General features: G+C 41.9%; 1 protein-coding gene across 2 annotated transcripts in view; it reads left to right on the top strand.

Moving 5' to 3' along the window:
• Positions 1-13,747, top strand: part of polr3b (polymerase (RNA) III (DNA directed) polypeptide B) — a 97,893-nt gene that overhangs the window by 58,544 nt on the left and 25,602 nt on the right. For both annotated transcript variants that reach the window (XM_078567684.1, XM_078567685.1), the window contains 3 exons: positions 7,708-7,806; positions 9,517-9,644; positions 12,745-12,954. In XM_078567684.1, the coding sequence (XP_078423810.1) occupies positions 7,708-7,806; positions 9,517-9,644; positions 12,745-12,954 (437 nt within the window). The remainder of the gene's footprint in view (positions 1-7,707; positions 7,807-9,516; positions 9,645-12,744; positions 12,955-13,747) is intronic.

Here is a 13,747-nt window from a genome sequence, read left to right on the forward strand (position 1 = left end):
CACTTGGTAGCCTTGTTCAGTTTAGCTAAATTCTGCAAAATCTGCTCTGCAACATTCCCTTTGATTTGGGATTTATGCATCTTAAAGTGAAGCAATGTCTTTTGGGGAAACTGAACAGAAAATGGAGACGGACCCCAAATAGTAAAAAAAAAACATTAGTAAGGGTGAATCGGATTCTTAGGAAATGGAACGCAAAACCAAGATGGCAATGATGAAGCTTCTACACGATATACAAGCTGAAATTTGTACACATGATAAATATTGGCCAGAACATGGAGGATAGCTCTCTTCTTCGAAATAGCGCCACAGGAACATTTGTGTCCATCTGAGAGGACAGATGGTGCTTCGATTTAACACCTCATCCCAAAGATGAACCTCCAACAATGCAGCACCCCATCAGTACTGCACTGGAGTGTCAATCTCAATGTTGGTGTTCAAACCCTAGAGAGGAACTTGAACCCCGGAGCCTTGTAACTCAAATGAGTGTGTTACCAACTGAGCCACAGCTGACACCCATGTCCTTTATTCTACTTTTTAAAGTTGTAAGTTATGTACAGTTTTAAATTATCCCTTTGCATTAAAATGTGTTTTCATTTTATCGTGGTTTGTAAATTAGAGAAGTTCTCCGAATAGAGCTGCCTCCATTTTTGTCTTCTTGCAGTTCCTGTGCATGCTCAGTTTTCCTTTAAGCAGAATGCCCTTTAGAGATTTGGACTCTATACTAAACCCCAGAGTAATAAAATTCTTGTTGAGGAATAACCATATTGGCACAATGGACAATCACTAATTTAGAATGCAAACTAACAAGGCTTCTTGGACAATAAAGATTAATACTTAGCATTTCATTAGTCAAGGCATGGCATGATACACAAGTTCAACAAGTGTCTGTCTGTCTTTCCCATGGATCCCAGGAAACCTGGGGTCTTGGTTCTGTGAACCTGGTCTCTTGACTCATGACGGCACCCTTCGCAATTTTAGCTTAGCTAACAACTCAAACATACATAAAAACCCCTTTACAGCTTTAAGACATCAACTCACAACTTCTCAGTCCAATTTAACTGCTGAAGCTTGCAGTCCACCTTAACTGCTGAAGCTCCACACTTCACAGCTGCCTGCTGCATATTCTCTCTCTCTCTGGTGGAAACAGTTCGAACAAAAACTGTAGCTTTCCCGAAATGACTAAGACTGTACTTTACTCATGACTCTCCCAAACTGGAGTCTAAGAGAGAAGCCAAGTGGTTATGTGTTTTCTGTTCACTCTCTCTTAAAGCAACTAGTTTAGCCCTGACAATCCTGGATCCACTGATCCCTAACACTGGATTCTTATGGCAACCCTCATCCCTATGACAATTACTAGTGTACTAGCTAAGCCTAATACTGGGCTCTTACAGCCCATGACAAATACCCACTGACTGGCAATGTCGTATTTAAATGCTAACTTCCTAGCAAGTGCCTTATTCCTGGCTCTCGGGCAATTACTCCCCCACTCCCCCCTCCCCAGGAAGTGTCCTGTGACAAATGCTAACCCTTGGCAAGTGCAAAGACCTTAGTGATGCACCCCAGTTTTTATACCCTTTTTGCAGGTAACTTTGCAACATTTAGCCCAAGTAGGTGCACCTGAAGCAACACAGCTAACGACTTATAACCCAATATTTGCAAATCTTGACCAATGGGGAGAGTGCTCCTAGCGTCCCCGCAACAATCTAACCTTAATTTGTATCTCTTAACCGGAGGCCCTGCAAACATCTAGTCTTCAGACCATTCTTCCAGCCAATCTGTTTTGCAACCTTGGCTTCCCTTCTAACTGCTAAACTATAACTTGTATCTTTTGACTGGAGGCCCCTTAAACTTCTAGTCTTCATGCCACCTTCCTGGCCAGACAACATTGTAGCTTTGGCTTCTGTTTACTGCAAATGTGTTCTAACTATAACTCCAACTCACTGCAGCAGTTCAAGAAGGCAGCTCAACACCACCTTCTTGAGGGCAATTAGGAATGGGCAATAAATGCTGGCCTAGCCAACAATGCTCATATTCCATGAATGAATTTTTTTAAATCACCATGTGTTCTTTCTTAAATCTGTATCACAGTGTTTGGCACTTAGAGTTACCATCTTTTAAGACTTCCTACCAGACAAACTGAGTACAGCCTTGACTAACTGAGTGAAGACTTGGAGTTTGGCGAGAGGGGAGGTTTAAGATTTATTTTATTCTTAAATTTTCCTCTTAAAATCTAATCTAGTCTGTAATTGGCAGTAACTCGGAAGTACTGTGTAAACAGGCTAAGACTGTTCTTTCTTGCAGTGTAGACAGGGTAAACTCTCTCTTAGCTGCAGGAACTGAGTAGTTAATTAGCTAACTGGTTGAATCTGGTTACTGTAGCCCCCAGCTCAGTTTACTATAGGTTCAGGGTTCTTTAGTGCAACCTTGGCAAATGGAGTGCAGTTGACTGACTGAATGAAGACTTGGAGTTTGGTGAGAGAGAAGTTGGAAGAATTTTGGGGGTGCGGGGGGGGTGGTGGGAAGAGTTGTTTGTTTCCTCTTTCTATCTTTTTCACTCTGTGGGAATTGGTTCTTGCTCTACTACAGGGAAAGGAGCGTACCTGGTAAGCGGGTAGGTTCTTCTATCCCTAAAGTTTAAAATAGTACACAATTTGGTGGTAAAGTTAATAAAATATATAAGAAAGCAACATAAATAAGTGATTAATATAATTAAGTAATTATTTAAAACACATTAAGGATGGCAGGACATTCAGATTTCACCATCTGCCATGGTTCAGCCCCAGTGGTCCAGGGCAAACACGTCCGCCATAAGTGTTTGCGGCTCGAGGAGCTTCGGCTCAGCGTCATTGAGCTGCAGACTCTGCGACACGTCAGGGAGGGGGAAAGTCACTGGGATGTTTTATACCAGGAGGCCGTCGCACCACTTAGGATAGGGTCTTCTGACAGGGACAGGAGGATGTGACTGCGAGTGGGCCAGGTAAGGGGACCCAGAGGGCAGGAGTGTGAGCCTTTTTAAAAAATATTCGCTCATGGGATGTGGACGTCGTTGCTTAGGCCAGCATTTATTGCCCATCCCTAACTGCCCTTGTTCAGAGGGCATTTAAGAGTCAACCACATTGCTGTGGTCAGGAGTCACGTGTAGGCCAGACCAGGTGAGGATGGCAGATTTCCTTCCCTAAAGGACATTAGTCAACCAGATGGGTTTTTATGGCAGCTAGTAATGGTTTCGTGGTCATCATTAGACTTTTAATTCCAGATTTTTTTATCTGCCGTGGTAGGATTCGAACCTGGGTCCCTGGTGCCTTACCCGGGTTCTCTGGAATGCTCGTCCAGTGACGATACCACTGCCATTGTGCCTCTGCCTCTACAATTGTCCAATAGGTTTGAGGTTCTCTCAGTTTGTTTGGATGAGAGTGGAGGCTGCAGGGTGGACGAGCAAACTGACCATGGCACCATGGTACAGGAATCCATCCAAGTGAGGGGGAGCAAAAGGGAATGTAGTGGTAGTAGGGGACAGTGTAGTGAGGGGGATTGAAACTGTTCTCCGTAGCAAAAAAATGCAAGAGTCCAGACGGTTTTGTTGCCTGCCCGGTGCCAGGGTTCAGGACATCTGCTCAGGGCTGGAGAGGAACTTGCAGTGGGAGGGGGAGGATCCAGTGATATGGTCCATGTAGGTACTAACGACATAGGCAGGATGAGGAAGGAGGCTCTGCATTGTCAGTATGATGAGCTAGGCACCAAATTAAGAAGCAGAACCTCAAAGGTAATAATTTCTGGATTATTGCCTGAACCACGTGCAAATTAGCGTAGGACAAATAAGATTAGAGAAATGAATGTGTGGCTCAAATACTGGTGTGGGAGAATGGGTTCTGGTTTGTGGGGCTCTGGCACCTGTACAGGGGAAAGTGGGATCCATTCCGTTGGGACGGTCTACACCCGAACCATGCTGGGGCTGGTGTCCTTTCAAGCCGCCTAACTAGGGAAGTAGAGAGGGTTTTAAACTGAATAGTGGGGGGCGAAGGATCAAATTAGGGAAGATGTGGTAAACCAAAGGGTAGAGACAAGGCAAGAGAGACAAGTATTAATATGGGAAATGATAAACAGACTGTGACAGGAATGGACAGAGAGTAGAAATCTAGGAGTAAATCAGCAGATAAGACTAGATGTTAGAAAAAGGACAAAACTAAAGGCTTTGTATATAAACGTACATAGCATTTGAAACAAAACAGATGAACTGATAGTGCATATAGAAATAAATAAGTACGATCTGATAGCCATTACAGAGACATGGCTTACATAGATTGGGACCTGAATATTGAAGGGTGTGTGACATTTAGGAAGGACAGCAAGTTAGGAAAAGGTGGAGGGGTGGCTCTGCTAATTATTGATGGTATTATCGCATTAGAGAGGAATGACCTAAGTTCAGGAAACCAGGATGTAGAGGTGGTTTGGGATGAGATGAGGAATGATAAAGGCAAGAAGTCACTTGTGTGAGTGGTGTATAGGCCCCTAATTGTAACTACACGGTAGGACAGAGTATAAAAGAAGAGATAATGGGAAAGGTACAGCAATAATCATGGGGGATTTTAATCTACATATAGACTGGAAAAATCAGATGGGCAAAGATAGTGTAAATGAGAAGTTCATAGAATGTTTTTGGGATAGTTTCTTAGAACAGCATGTTCTGGAGCCATCCGGAGAGCAGGCTATACCATTAGACCTAATATTGTGCAATGAAGTGGGGATTAATTGATAATCTCATTGTGAATGTAGGTAGCAGCGATCATAATATGATTGAATTTTACATTCACTTTGAGGGAGAAATTAGTGTGTCCAAGACTAGTATTTTAAACTTAAATAAGGGCAATTATAAGGGCATGAAAGCAGAGCTCGCTAAAGTGAACTGGAAAATGAGGTTAAGGGATATGTCAAAAGAAGTTCAGTGGCAGACATTTAAAGGGATATTTCAGAATACACAGAATATATACATTCCAATGAGAAAGAAAAATTCCAAAGGGAGGGCCACTATCCGTGGTTAACTAAAAAAGTTAAAGACAGTATCAAACTTAAATCAAAAGCTTATAATTACGCAAAGATGGGTGGCAGGTCAGAAGATTGGAAAGGATATAAAGAACAGCAAAGAATGACAAAAAGATTAATAAGGAGGGAAAAATTAAGAGTATGAGAGAAAGTTAGCTAGTAACACAAAGACAGTAAGTTTCTATAGATATTTAAATAAGAAAAGAGTTAACAAAGTGACTGTTGGTCCTATAGAGTGTGTCTCTGGGGAATTGATAATGGAAAGCAGGGAGATGGTGGATGAATTAAACAGGTATTTTGCTTTGGTCTTCACTATAAAGGGTGCAAGTAATATCCTGGAACTAGCTGTAAATCAGGAAATGGAAGGGAGGGAGGAACTTCAGAAAAATTACAATCACCAAGGAAGTGGTATTGAGCAAATTGTTGGGGCTGTGGGCTGACAAATCTCTAGGTCCGGATGGACTTCACCCTAAGGTCTTGAAAGGAGTGGCTAGTGAGACAGTTGATGCACTGGTTTTAATTTTTCAAAATTCCATAGATTTGGGGTAGGTTCCAATAGATTGGAAAATTGCACATACAACTCCTTTATTCAAAAAGGGAGGGGAGACAGAAAGCAGGAAACTACAGGCCAGTTCATCTGTCACAGGGAAAATGTTAAAGGTTTTATTAAAGATGTTACAGCAGGGCACTTAGAAAAATTAAAGGCAATCAAACAGAGTCAACATAGCTTCGTAAAAGGGCAGCTATGTTTAACCAATTTACTGGAGTCCTTTGCAGGAGTCACATGTGCTGTGGATAAAGGGGAACTGGTAGATGTACTGTACTTAGATTTCCAGAAGGCATTTGATAATGTGCCACATCAAAGGTTATTTCAGAAAATAAAAGCTCATGGTGTCGGGGGTAACACGTTGGCACAGATAGAAGATTGGCTAGATAGCAGGAAGCAGAGAGTTGGCATAAATGGGCCTCTTTCTGGCTGGCAGGATATGTGACGAATGGTGTGCCGCAGGGATCAATGCTAGGGCCTCAACTGTTTACAATTTATATACATGACTTGGATGAAGGGACTGAAGGAATGGTTACTGAATTTGCTGACGACACAAAGATAGATAGGAAACTAAATTGTGAAGAGGACGTAAGGAGACTGCAAAGTGACATAGATAGGTTAACTGAGTGAGCAAAAATCTCGAAAATGGAATATAATATGGGCAAATGTGAAATCATTCATTTTGGCAGGAAGAATGAAAAAGAAGCTTATTATCTAAATGGTGAGAGATTGCAGAGTGATCTGGGTGTCCTAGTGTGTGAATCACGAAAGGTTAGTATGCAGGTACAGCAAGTAATTAGGAAAGCTAATAGAATGTTATTATTTATTGTAAGGGGGATTGATTATAAAAGTAGGGAGGTTATGCTTCAGTTGTACAGGGCATTGTTGAGGCTACATCTGGAGTATTGTGTACAGTACTGGACTCCTTATTTAAAGAAAGATGTAAATGCATTGGAAGCAGTTCAGAGAAGGTTTACTAGACTAATACCAGGAATGGGTGGGTTGACCTATGAGGAAAGGCTGGACAGGTTAGGCTTGTATCCGCTGGAATTGAGAAGAGTAAGAAGTGGCTTAATTGAAACCTTTAAGATCCTGAGGGGTCTTGACAGAGTGGTTGTGGAGAGGATGTTGCCTCTTGTGGGAGAATCTAGAACTAGGGGTCAGTTTAAAAATAAGGAGTCGCTCATTTAAGACAGAGATGAGAAATTCTTTCGCTGAGGGCTGAGTCTTTGGAACTTTCTTCCTCAAAAGGTGGTGGAAGCAGAGTCTTTGAATATTTTTAAGGCAGAGCTGGATAGATTCTTGACTAACAAGGGGGTGAAAGGTTATCGGGGGTAGGCAGGAATGTGGGGTTGAGGTTACTTTCAGATCAGCCAGGATCTTATTGAATGGCGGAGCAGGCTCGAGGGGCCTACTCCTGCTCCTAATTTGTATGCTCATACAATATATCCCAAAATTCTCGAATTATTCCAAAAATACATACAAATTAAAACTTTCATCAATAAACTTAGGTACAGTACAACTTAATTTAAGCTTTATTAATTACACAGGTGTGCCAACGAGGTGAAGTCTAACAGCCCCTCTCCTCCGCTGGCAGACAATTTAAAAAATATGTTTCTGCTTGAGGCCAATGATGCTGATTTAATCAGAATATTTAAGAGGGAATTGGATAATGATTTTAAGGAAATAAAAGCTCAACTTTGGGATTGAAGTATCCCCTGAGGTACCCCCGCTGTAATTAAAGCGAAATGCTTTAAATACTCCGCAGGTCAGGAAACATCTGTGGAGAGAGAAACACATTTAACATCTCAGGTCAATGACCTTTCACCAGAACTGGAAGAAGTTAGAGATGTGACAGGTTTTAAGCAAGTACAGAGGGAGGGAAAGGGGAAGAGCAGTGAGGGAAAGAACAAAAGGTAAGATCTGCGATAGGATGGGAAAGCAAGAGAGATTAGATGGCAAATGGGATGATGATGCAAGACAAAAGGAGATGGTAATGGGACAAGTCAAGAAACAAAAGGTGTCTCGAAGGAGTGTGAATATTTCAGATATCCAGCATCTGCATATTTGGTTGCTCTATTAATGTAACGGTTAGTTTAATTTTCATGATTCATCTGCAGATCCTTTGAAGATTTCCTGCACGAGGGGTTAGTGGAGTACCTCGATGTCAATGAAGAAAATGATTGTTATATTGCACTTTATGAGCATATGATCAAAAAGTAAGTTTAGAAACTGTTGCACTTGATATAACTGCAGGAGCGATTTTACATAAAATTATTTATTTCAAAGTATAATTTGTCAATTCTGCGCACAGAAAATATATTTTCTATGTCTGGGATCCATGCCTTAGATGATGATGCTTAGCTTGACTGCTAGGAACACGCAAACAGGAGGAGGCCATTCAGCCTGTCAAGCCTGTTTATCTACCCTATCAGATGATGGCTGATCTGTATCACAACTCCCATTTTACCTGTCTTTGCTCCATACCCCTTGATACCCTAGCCCAGCAAATTTCTATCTATCTCAGTCTAAAAATTCCAAATGACCCCAGAATCCAAAGCCATTTGTGGGGGTAGATACAGGTTTCCGCTATGCTGTACATGAACAAGTGCTCCTGATTCCACTCCTCAGTAGCCTAGCGCTGATTTTAAGAGTATGTCCCTTTGTTCAGGATTTTGCAACCGAGCAGAGAGTTTCTCTATATCTTGAATCTCTTTATCATTGTAAGCACCTTGATTAGATCACCCCTTCAACCTTCTAAACTCAATAGAATACAAGTCAACTTAATGCAACTTGCCTTCACCATTTAACTCTTTTAGCCCCGGATGAATCTGTGCTGCGTCTCCTCCTAGGTGAATATACCCTTCCTGAGGTGTGGTGCGCAGAGCTGGGTGCAGTTACTCCAGGTGGGGTCTGACCAGGGCTCTGGGCAGCCCCGTTTCCTTATATTGTCATCAAGGGCTTTGTCCGTTTTAGGCTCTGGCCACCCCCGGATTCTCCCAACCATTAGGGTGCGAGCCTCTTCCAGGTTGATGGTGAAGCCTCTGGCAGAGGTCCGTGCACAAGGAGCTGGTGATGGTCAGCCAGCTGGGAAAGCCGTGGTCGCATACAGTCCCGTTTACAATCTTATCCTGAGACTTGACCTTTGTCGTGTGCCGATCTGACATCAGATCCATCCGTTCACCTGTTCTGTGCTGTAATATTGATATTACTAATGCATTGTGGAGCTGTACTTTTGGATTGGGATGTATGCCAATCTATGAAACACATTACTGGCTTGTTTTCATGTTAAAGGCACTTTATCAATACCAGTTATCCTTAGAACCTTATCACACAGCTGGATGGAGGCCCTTCGGCCCACCCTGTCTGGCCAGCTCATTGGTCAAGCTACCTAATTGGTCCCACTTTCCTTCTTTCCCCATAGTCCTGCAATTTTTTCCCCTTCTAATATTTTTAAAAGGAAATTAGGTAAGTTGCGATTGGATCTGCCTCAACTGCCCTTTCAGGCAATGTATTTTGGCTGCCTTAAAAAAACATTCTCACCTCACCTCTGGTTCTTTAGCCAATTACCTTAAATCTGTCTCCTCTGCCTACCAACCCCTCCCTTCCATTGGAAAAATCATCTCCTCATTTACTCTGCCAAACCCCTCATTATTTTGGACACCTCTATTAAATCTCCTCCTAACCTTCTCCGTTCTGGACAATACTGTCTTGTGAAAATACTGCTGCTAATACACTTGTTCCCTATTCTAGACATTACAATAATTATGAGGGAAAAAAATGTAATAAATGAGCCAGAATGAACTAAACAGGGCATTCCATTAAACATAACTGCTGGACTTCTGATGTATGACTATTAAGGACATTTTTTCCATCACTCTTATTTTGGTTAAAGTGGCTAAAATTAGCTCTGTTGCTCATTATTACAGGTCGACAACCCACTTGGAGATTGAACCGTTTACACTGCTTGGTGTCTGTGCAGGGCTCATTCCCTACCCTCACCACAATCAATCTCCAAGGAACACCTACCAGTGCGCAATGGGGAAACAAGCCATGGGTAAGAGCTGCTTACCTTGTGAAAAATTCCTGCAACTTTTGCTTAAACAGTAAGAAGGAAAAACTCTGAACTATATTCAGGAGTTTATGACCAACGCATTCAATCTGTCTCACTGTTTGGCTGCAATCTGTTCAAATTTACAACTCAGTAAAGAACACAGATCGGGAAAAAATAAGGTTGTAATGGTGAAGAAAGATAAAGAAAAAAATGTTCACAAGAGCAAGGAAAGGGGACTCTAATAGAGGTTGCCAAGATCAGCTTTTGAGAAGGGAAATAGTGAGAGTTTGTTCACACTGGTTGGTAAATGGGTCACAAGAAACCAGACTGAGAATAGTCATTGGCTGAAATAAAGGGCCGATTAGAGTAATTTTTGTTCACAAAGCTGGTTGTTCAAACAGGGAATGCATTATCATAAGGGGCTAGAGGTATAGAGGCTAGAACTTCATTTTAAAAGGAAATTTGTTAATGATTTGAAAGGAAGACTATAAAAGGAAAGGGGAAAGGGCAGGGAGATGGGATTCGAAGAGCTAAGTCCAGTTTAAAAGCATGGCTGAATGGCCGCCTACCCCACCATAAATTCAATAATTCTGTATTATGCTGTGAAAGACAAGTTTATTTATCACTATGTTCCTGTAGTGATATTCTGAGCATTTGTTTCTCTAAGCGTTGTTTCTGTCACTGTTCTTTTCTGGGAGTGGGTCAGTGGTGCGAGACCAGCACTAAAGGTTTCTCCTAATTGCTTTCTGTGTTTGTACCCGTTTGACATCATTTTCAAAGTGAACAGTTTGTTGCCACACACAGTTAAGTAGGATCAGTGCATACAGAACAGCAGATCGATATATATGCAGAGTCCTATTGTTGGTTTTGTGTGTGAAGCTTTTTGTGTTTTTGTTTTGGAGTGTCATTTGCAATTCATTGTCTGTTTTTTTTTCTCTCTGTGGCTGGTGTATTCAGCTGCCCAGACCCTGAGCTTGTACAATCAGCTCCCTGGATACGGTGCCCTGTCGTCACTCCTGACGTTAGAAAGCAGGGCGACTGTCGAAACCTGGATGTAAATGTTGAGCAGGTTGAATGCATAGCTATGATTAATGGCACCATCACGACAATGTGCAGCCTTTGTGGAAAGAGAAGAGTTACGTTTAACTGGAACTGTGCTGACTATTGGCTGAACTAACGCACCACACGATAAGATTTACTTAACGATAACCGGGGTGAAGGACTTCAGTTATTTGGAGAGACTGAATCAGAGAAGGTTAAGGGGAGATTTAATAAAGATACTCAAAATTGGGAGGTTTTGATGGAATAAATGAGGAAGTTTAAAGGTTTTTTTTCCTTTATCCTTTCATGGGATGTGGGTGTCACTGGCAAGGCCAACATTTGTTGCCCATCCCGAATTGCCAATGAGCTGAGTGTCTTGCTCGGCCATTTCAGAGGGGCAGTTAAGAGTCAACCACACTGCTGTGGGTCTGGAGCTATGTAGGCCAGACTGGGTAAGGATGGCAGATTTCCTTCCCTAAAGGACAGGAGTGAACTAGCTTGGGTTTTTACAACGATCGACGATAGCTATATGCACCATTATAGAGATTAACTTTATATTCCAGACTTATTCATTGAATTTGAATTTCATCAGCAGCCATGGTGGGATTTGAACCTGTGCCCGGAGCATTAGCCTCTGCTTCTGGATTTACTGGCCCAGTGACATTACCACTATGCCTCAGAGTAAAGGGAAGACCTTTTAGAACAGAGATGAGGAGAAACTTCTTTAGCCAGAGAGTGGTGAATCTATGGAATTCATTGCCACAGAAGGCTGTGGAGGCCAGGTCAGTGAGTGTATTTAAAACCGAGATAGATAGGTTCTTGATTGGTAAGGGGATCAAATGTTATGCGGGAGAAGGCGGGAGAATGGGGTTGAGAAACTTATCAGCCATGATTGAATGGCGGAGCAGACTCGATGGGCCGAATGGCCTAATTTCTGCTCCTATGTCTTATGGTCTATGGTCTAATGCCACCATCTGCTGGAAACTGACGAAAGAACCAAAAGGAGGATAAGAATTTGTTTTCACGGTGGGTTGTTACAATCTCTGGAAGATATTGCCTGAATGGGCAATGGAAGCAGATACAATAGTAACTTTCAAAAAGGAATTGGATATATTCTTAAAGGAAAGATTTGCAACGCTATTGGGAGACGGGGAAGCAGGGAAACCCTGTAAACCTTTTACTTTTTTTATCTAAATGTAATTAGCTAAAGATAATCTAATTGTCAATGTAAGGTACTAACATGTAAAGTAGCTCTCATACAGCAGCTGTAACTTGAGCTGAAAGGTTTGTACATTTGTGTTTTGAGAATTTCCTCATTACAAGTTTTGTAGAGGAATTCTGTACAGGTGTAAGCTCAGCAAAACTGCTGATGGTTTCTAATTCTTTTGCTGCTGTTATAAATGTCTCTGTCTTTATTCAGGATTGAGGTAAACCTTGGCAGGTTTAAGAAGTTGTGTACCAATCAGAATCCACCCAGGAATGGAACCAAAGTGGAGGTTCTTGCAGGATTTTTAAAAAAAATATTTAATTGACTCCTAAATTCACACTTCAAAAACTCCTGCTACTCAGTGGGTTATTTTTGGAAAATGAATCACCAAACAGCTATTGGCACCAAGTTTGTGGAAGAATGAAATTGTTACACTTGACATATCTGTTTCTACACTTGCCACTGAGGTGAAAATTGACTAAGCAGCAATTTCCCAGTGTCCTGATGAACTATTTTACACCAGTAGGTGACAAAAAGTGGATCATTTCAGGTATTGCATTCCCTGAATGTAAGTGATTCAAAAGACAAATCTACGAACTCTCATAATATAACTAGGAAACTATTGAAACCCTAAGTAAATATGAATAAATTAAATCTAACCGAGGAAAGATCATCTTTTATTTGCACCTGCTTTGGATTAGGATTTTTTTTTTGTTTTTTGCACCTTGTGTTTTTTCTCCTGACTTGATTTGTACACCAGGCAATGAGATCACCAAAGGTTGTTGGTGTAGAACGATCTGTAGGATTGCTTCCAGGAATGCAGACTAGTGATATTTTATTCATGTGTCCCTGCAGGTACAATAGGCTACAACCAGCGTAATAGGATTGACACCCTCATGTACCTGCTTGCCTATCCTCAGAAGCCCATGGTGAAGACCAAATCCATCGAACTGATTGATTTTGAAAAGCTACCAGCTGGGCAGAATGCCACAGTTGCTGTGATGAGCTACAGCGGTTATGATATTGAAGATGCTCTTGTCCTAAACAAGGCTTCTTTGGACAGAGGTGAAGCAAGCTAAGCTATTTCATTCCTTTGCGTTTTAATTTGAATCCTTATCTTACCTAAAAATGTTCATGCACCGGACTTACAGAATTACTTGATCTTTGTCGAGCATTGTAGGAGAAAGGAAAGAGTTTGCATTTTATATGGTGTTTTTCTTCACATCAGGGCACCCCACAGCACTTTACAGCCAGTGAAGTGCTTTTTGTGGTGTAGTCGTGGTTGTAATTTAAGAAACACGGCAGGTAGTTTGCACACACAGCAAGCTCCTACAAAAAGCAGTGTGATAATGACCAATTACTCTGTTTTTGTGATGCTCGTTGAGGGATAACTATTGGCCAGGCCACTGGGGTGAACTCCTCTGTTCCTCTTCAAAATAGTGCCGGGGGACCTTTCTGAAAGATGGCACTGCTGACAATGCAGTACTCTCTCAGCACCGCTATGGGAATGTCAGCCCAGGTTTTCATGCTCGAGTCCACGGAGTGGGATTTGAACCTTCTAACTCAGAGACACGAGTGCCACTAACTGAGCAGTGGCTGATATGGTCCAGCTGGCTTTACCAGTAACACCAACATCCTGTTTAATTTACCATGAAAACGGGAACTCACTTGTACCCACTAAGGAAATTTACTCTTCCTGGTGCCACGGTGAGTTGCTAATGGCCATTCCCTGCATGTCCGGACTGTGAATCGTAAAGCTTTAATGTTAAATATTCCATAGCAGGACGATTATGTATGAACACCATATCTCACATATGTGGGGTGGAATTTGATGCCCCCCAGGAGGAGGCTGGGTGGT

Source organism: Cetorhinus maximus, chromosome 22, assembly GCF_964194155.1.
Source record: "Cetorhinus maximus chromosome 22, sCetMax3.hap1.1, whole genome shotgun sequence".
NCBI classification, from domain to species: domain Eukaryota; kingdom Metazoa; phylum Chordata; class Chondrichthyes; order Lamniformes; family Cetorhinidae; genus Cetorhinus; species Cetorhinus maximus.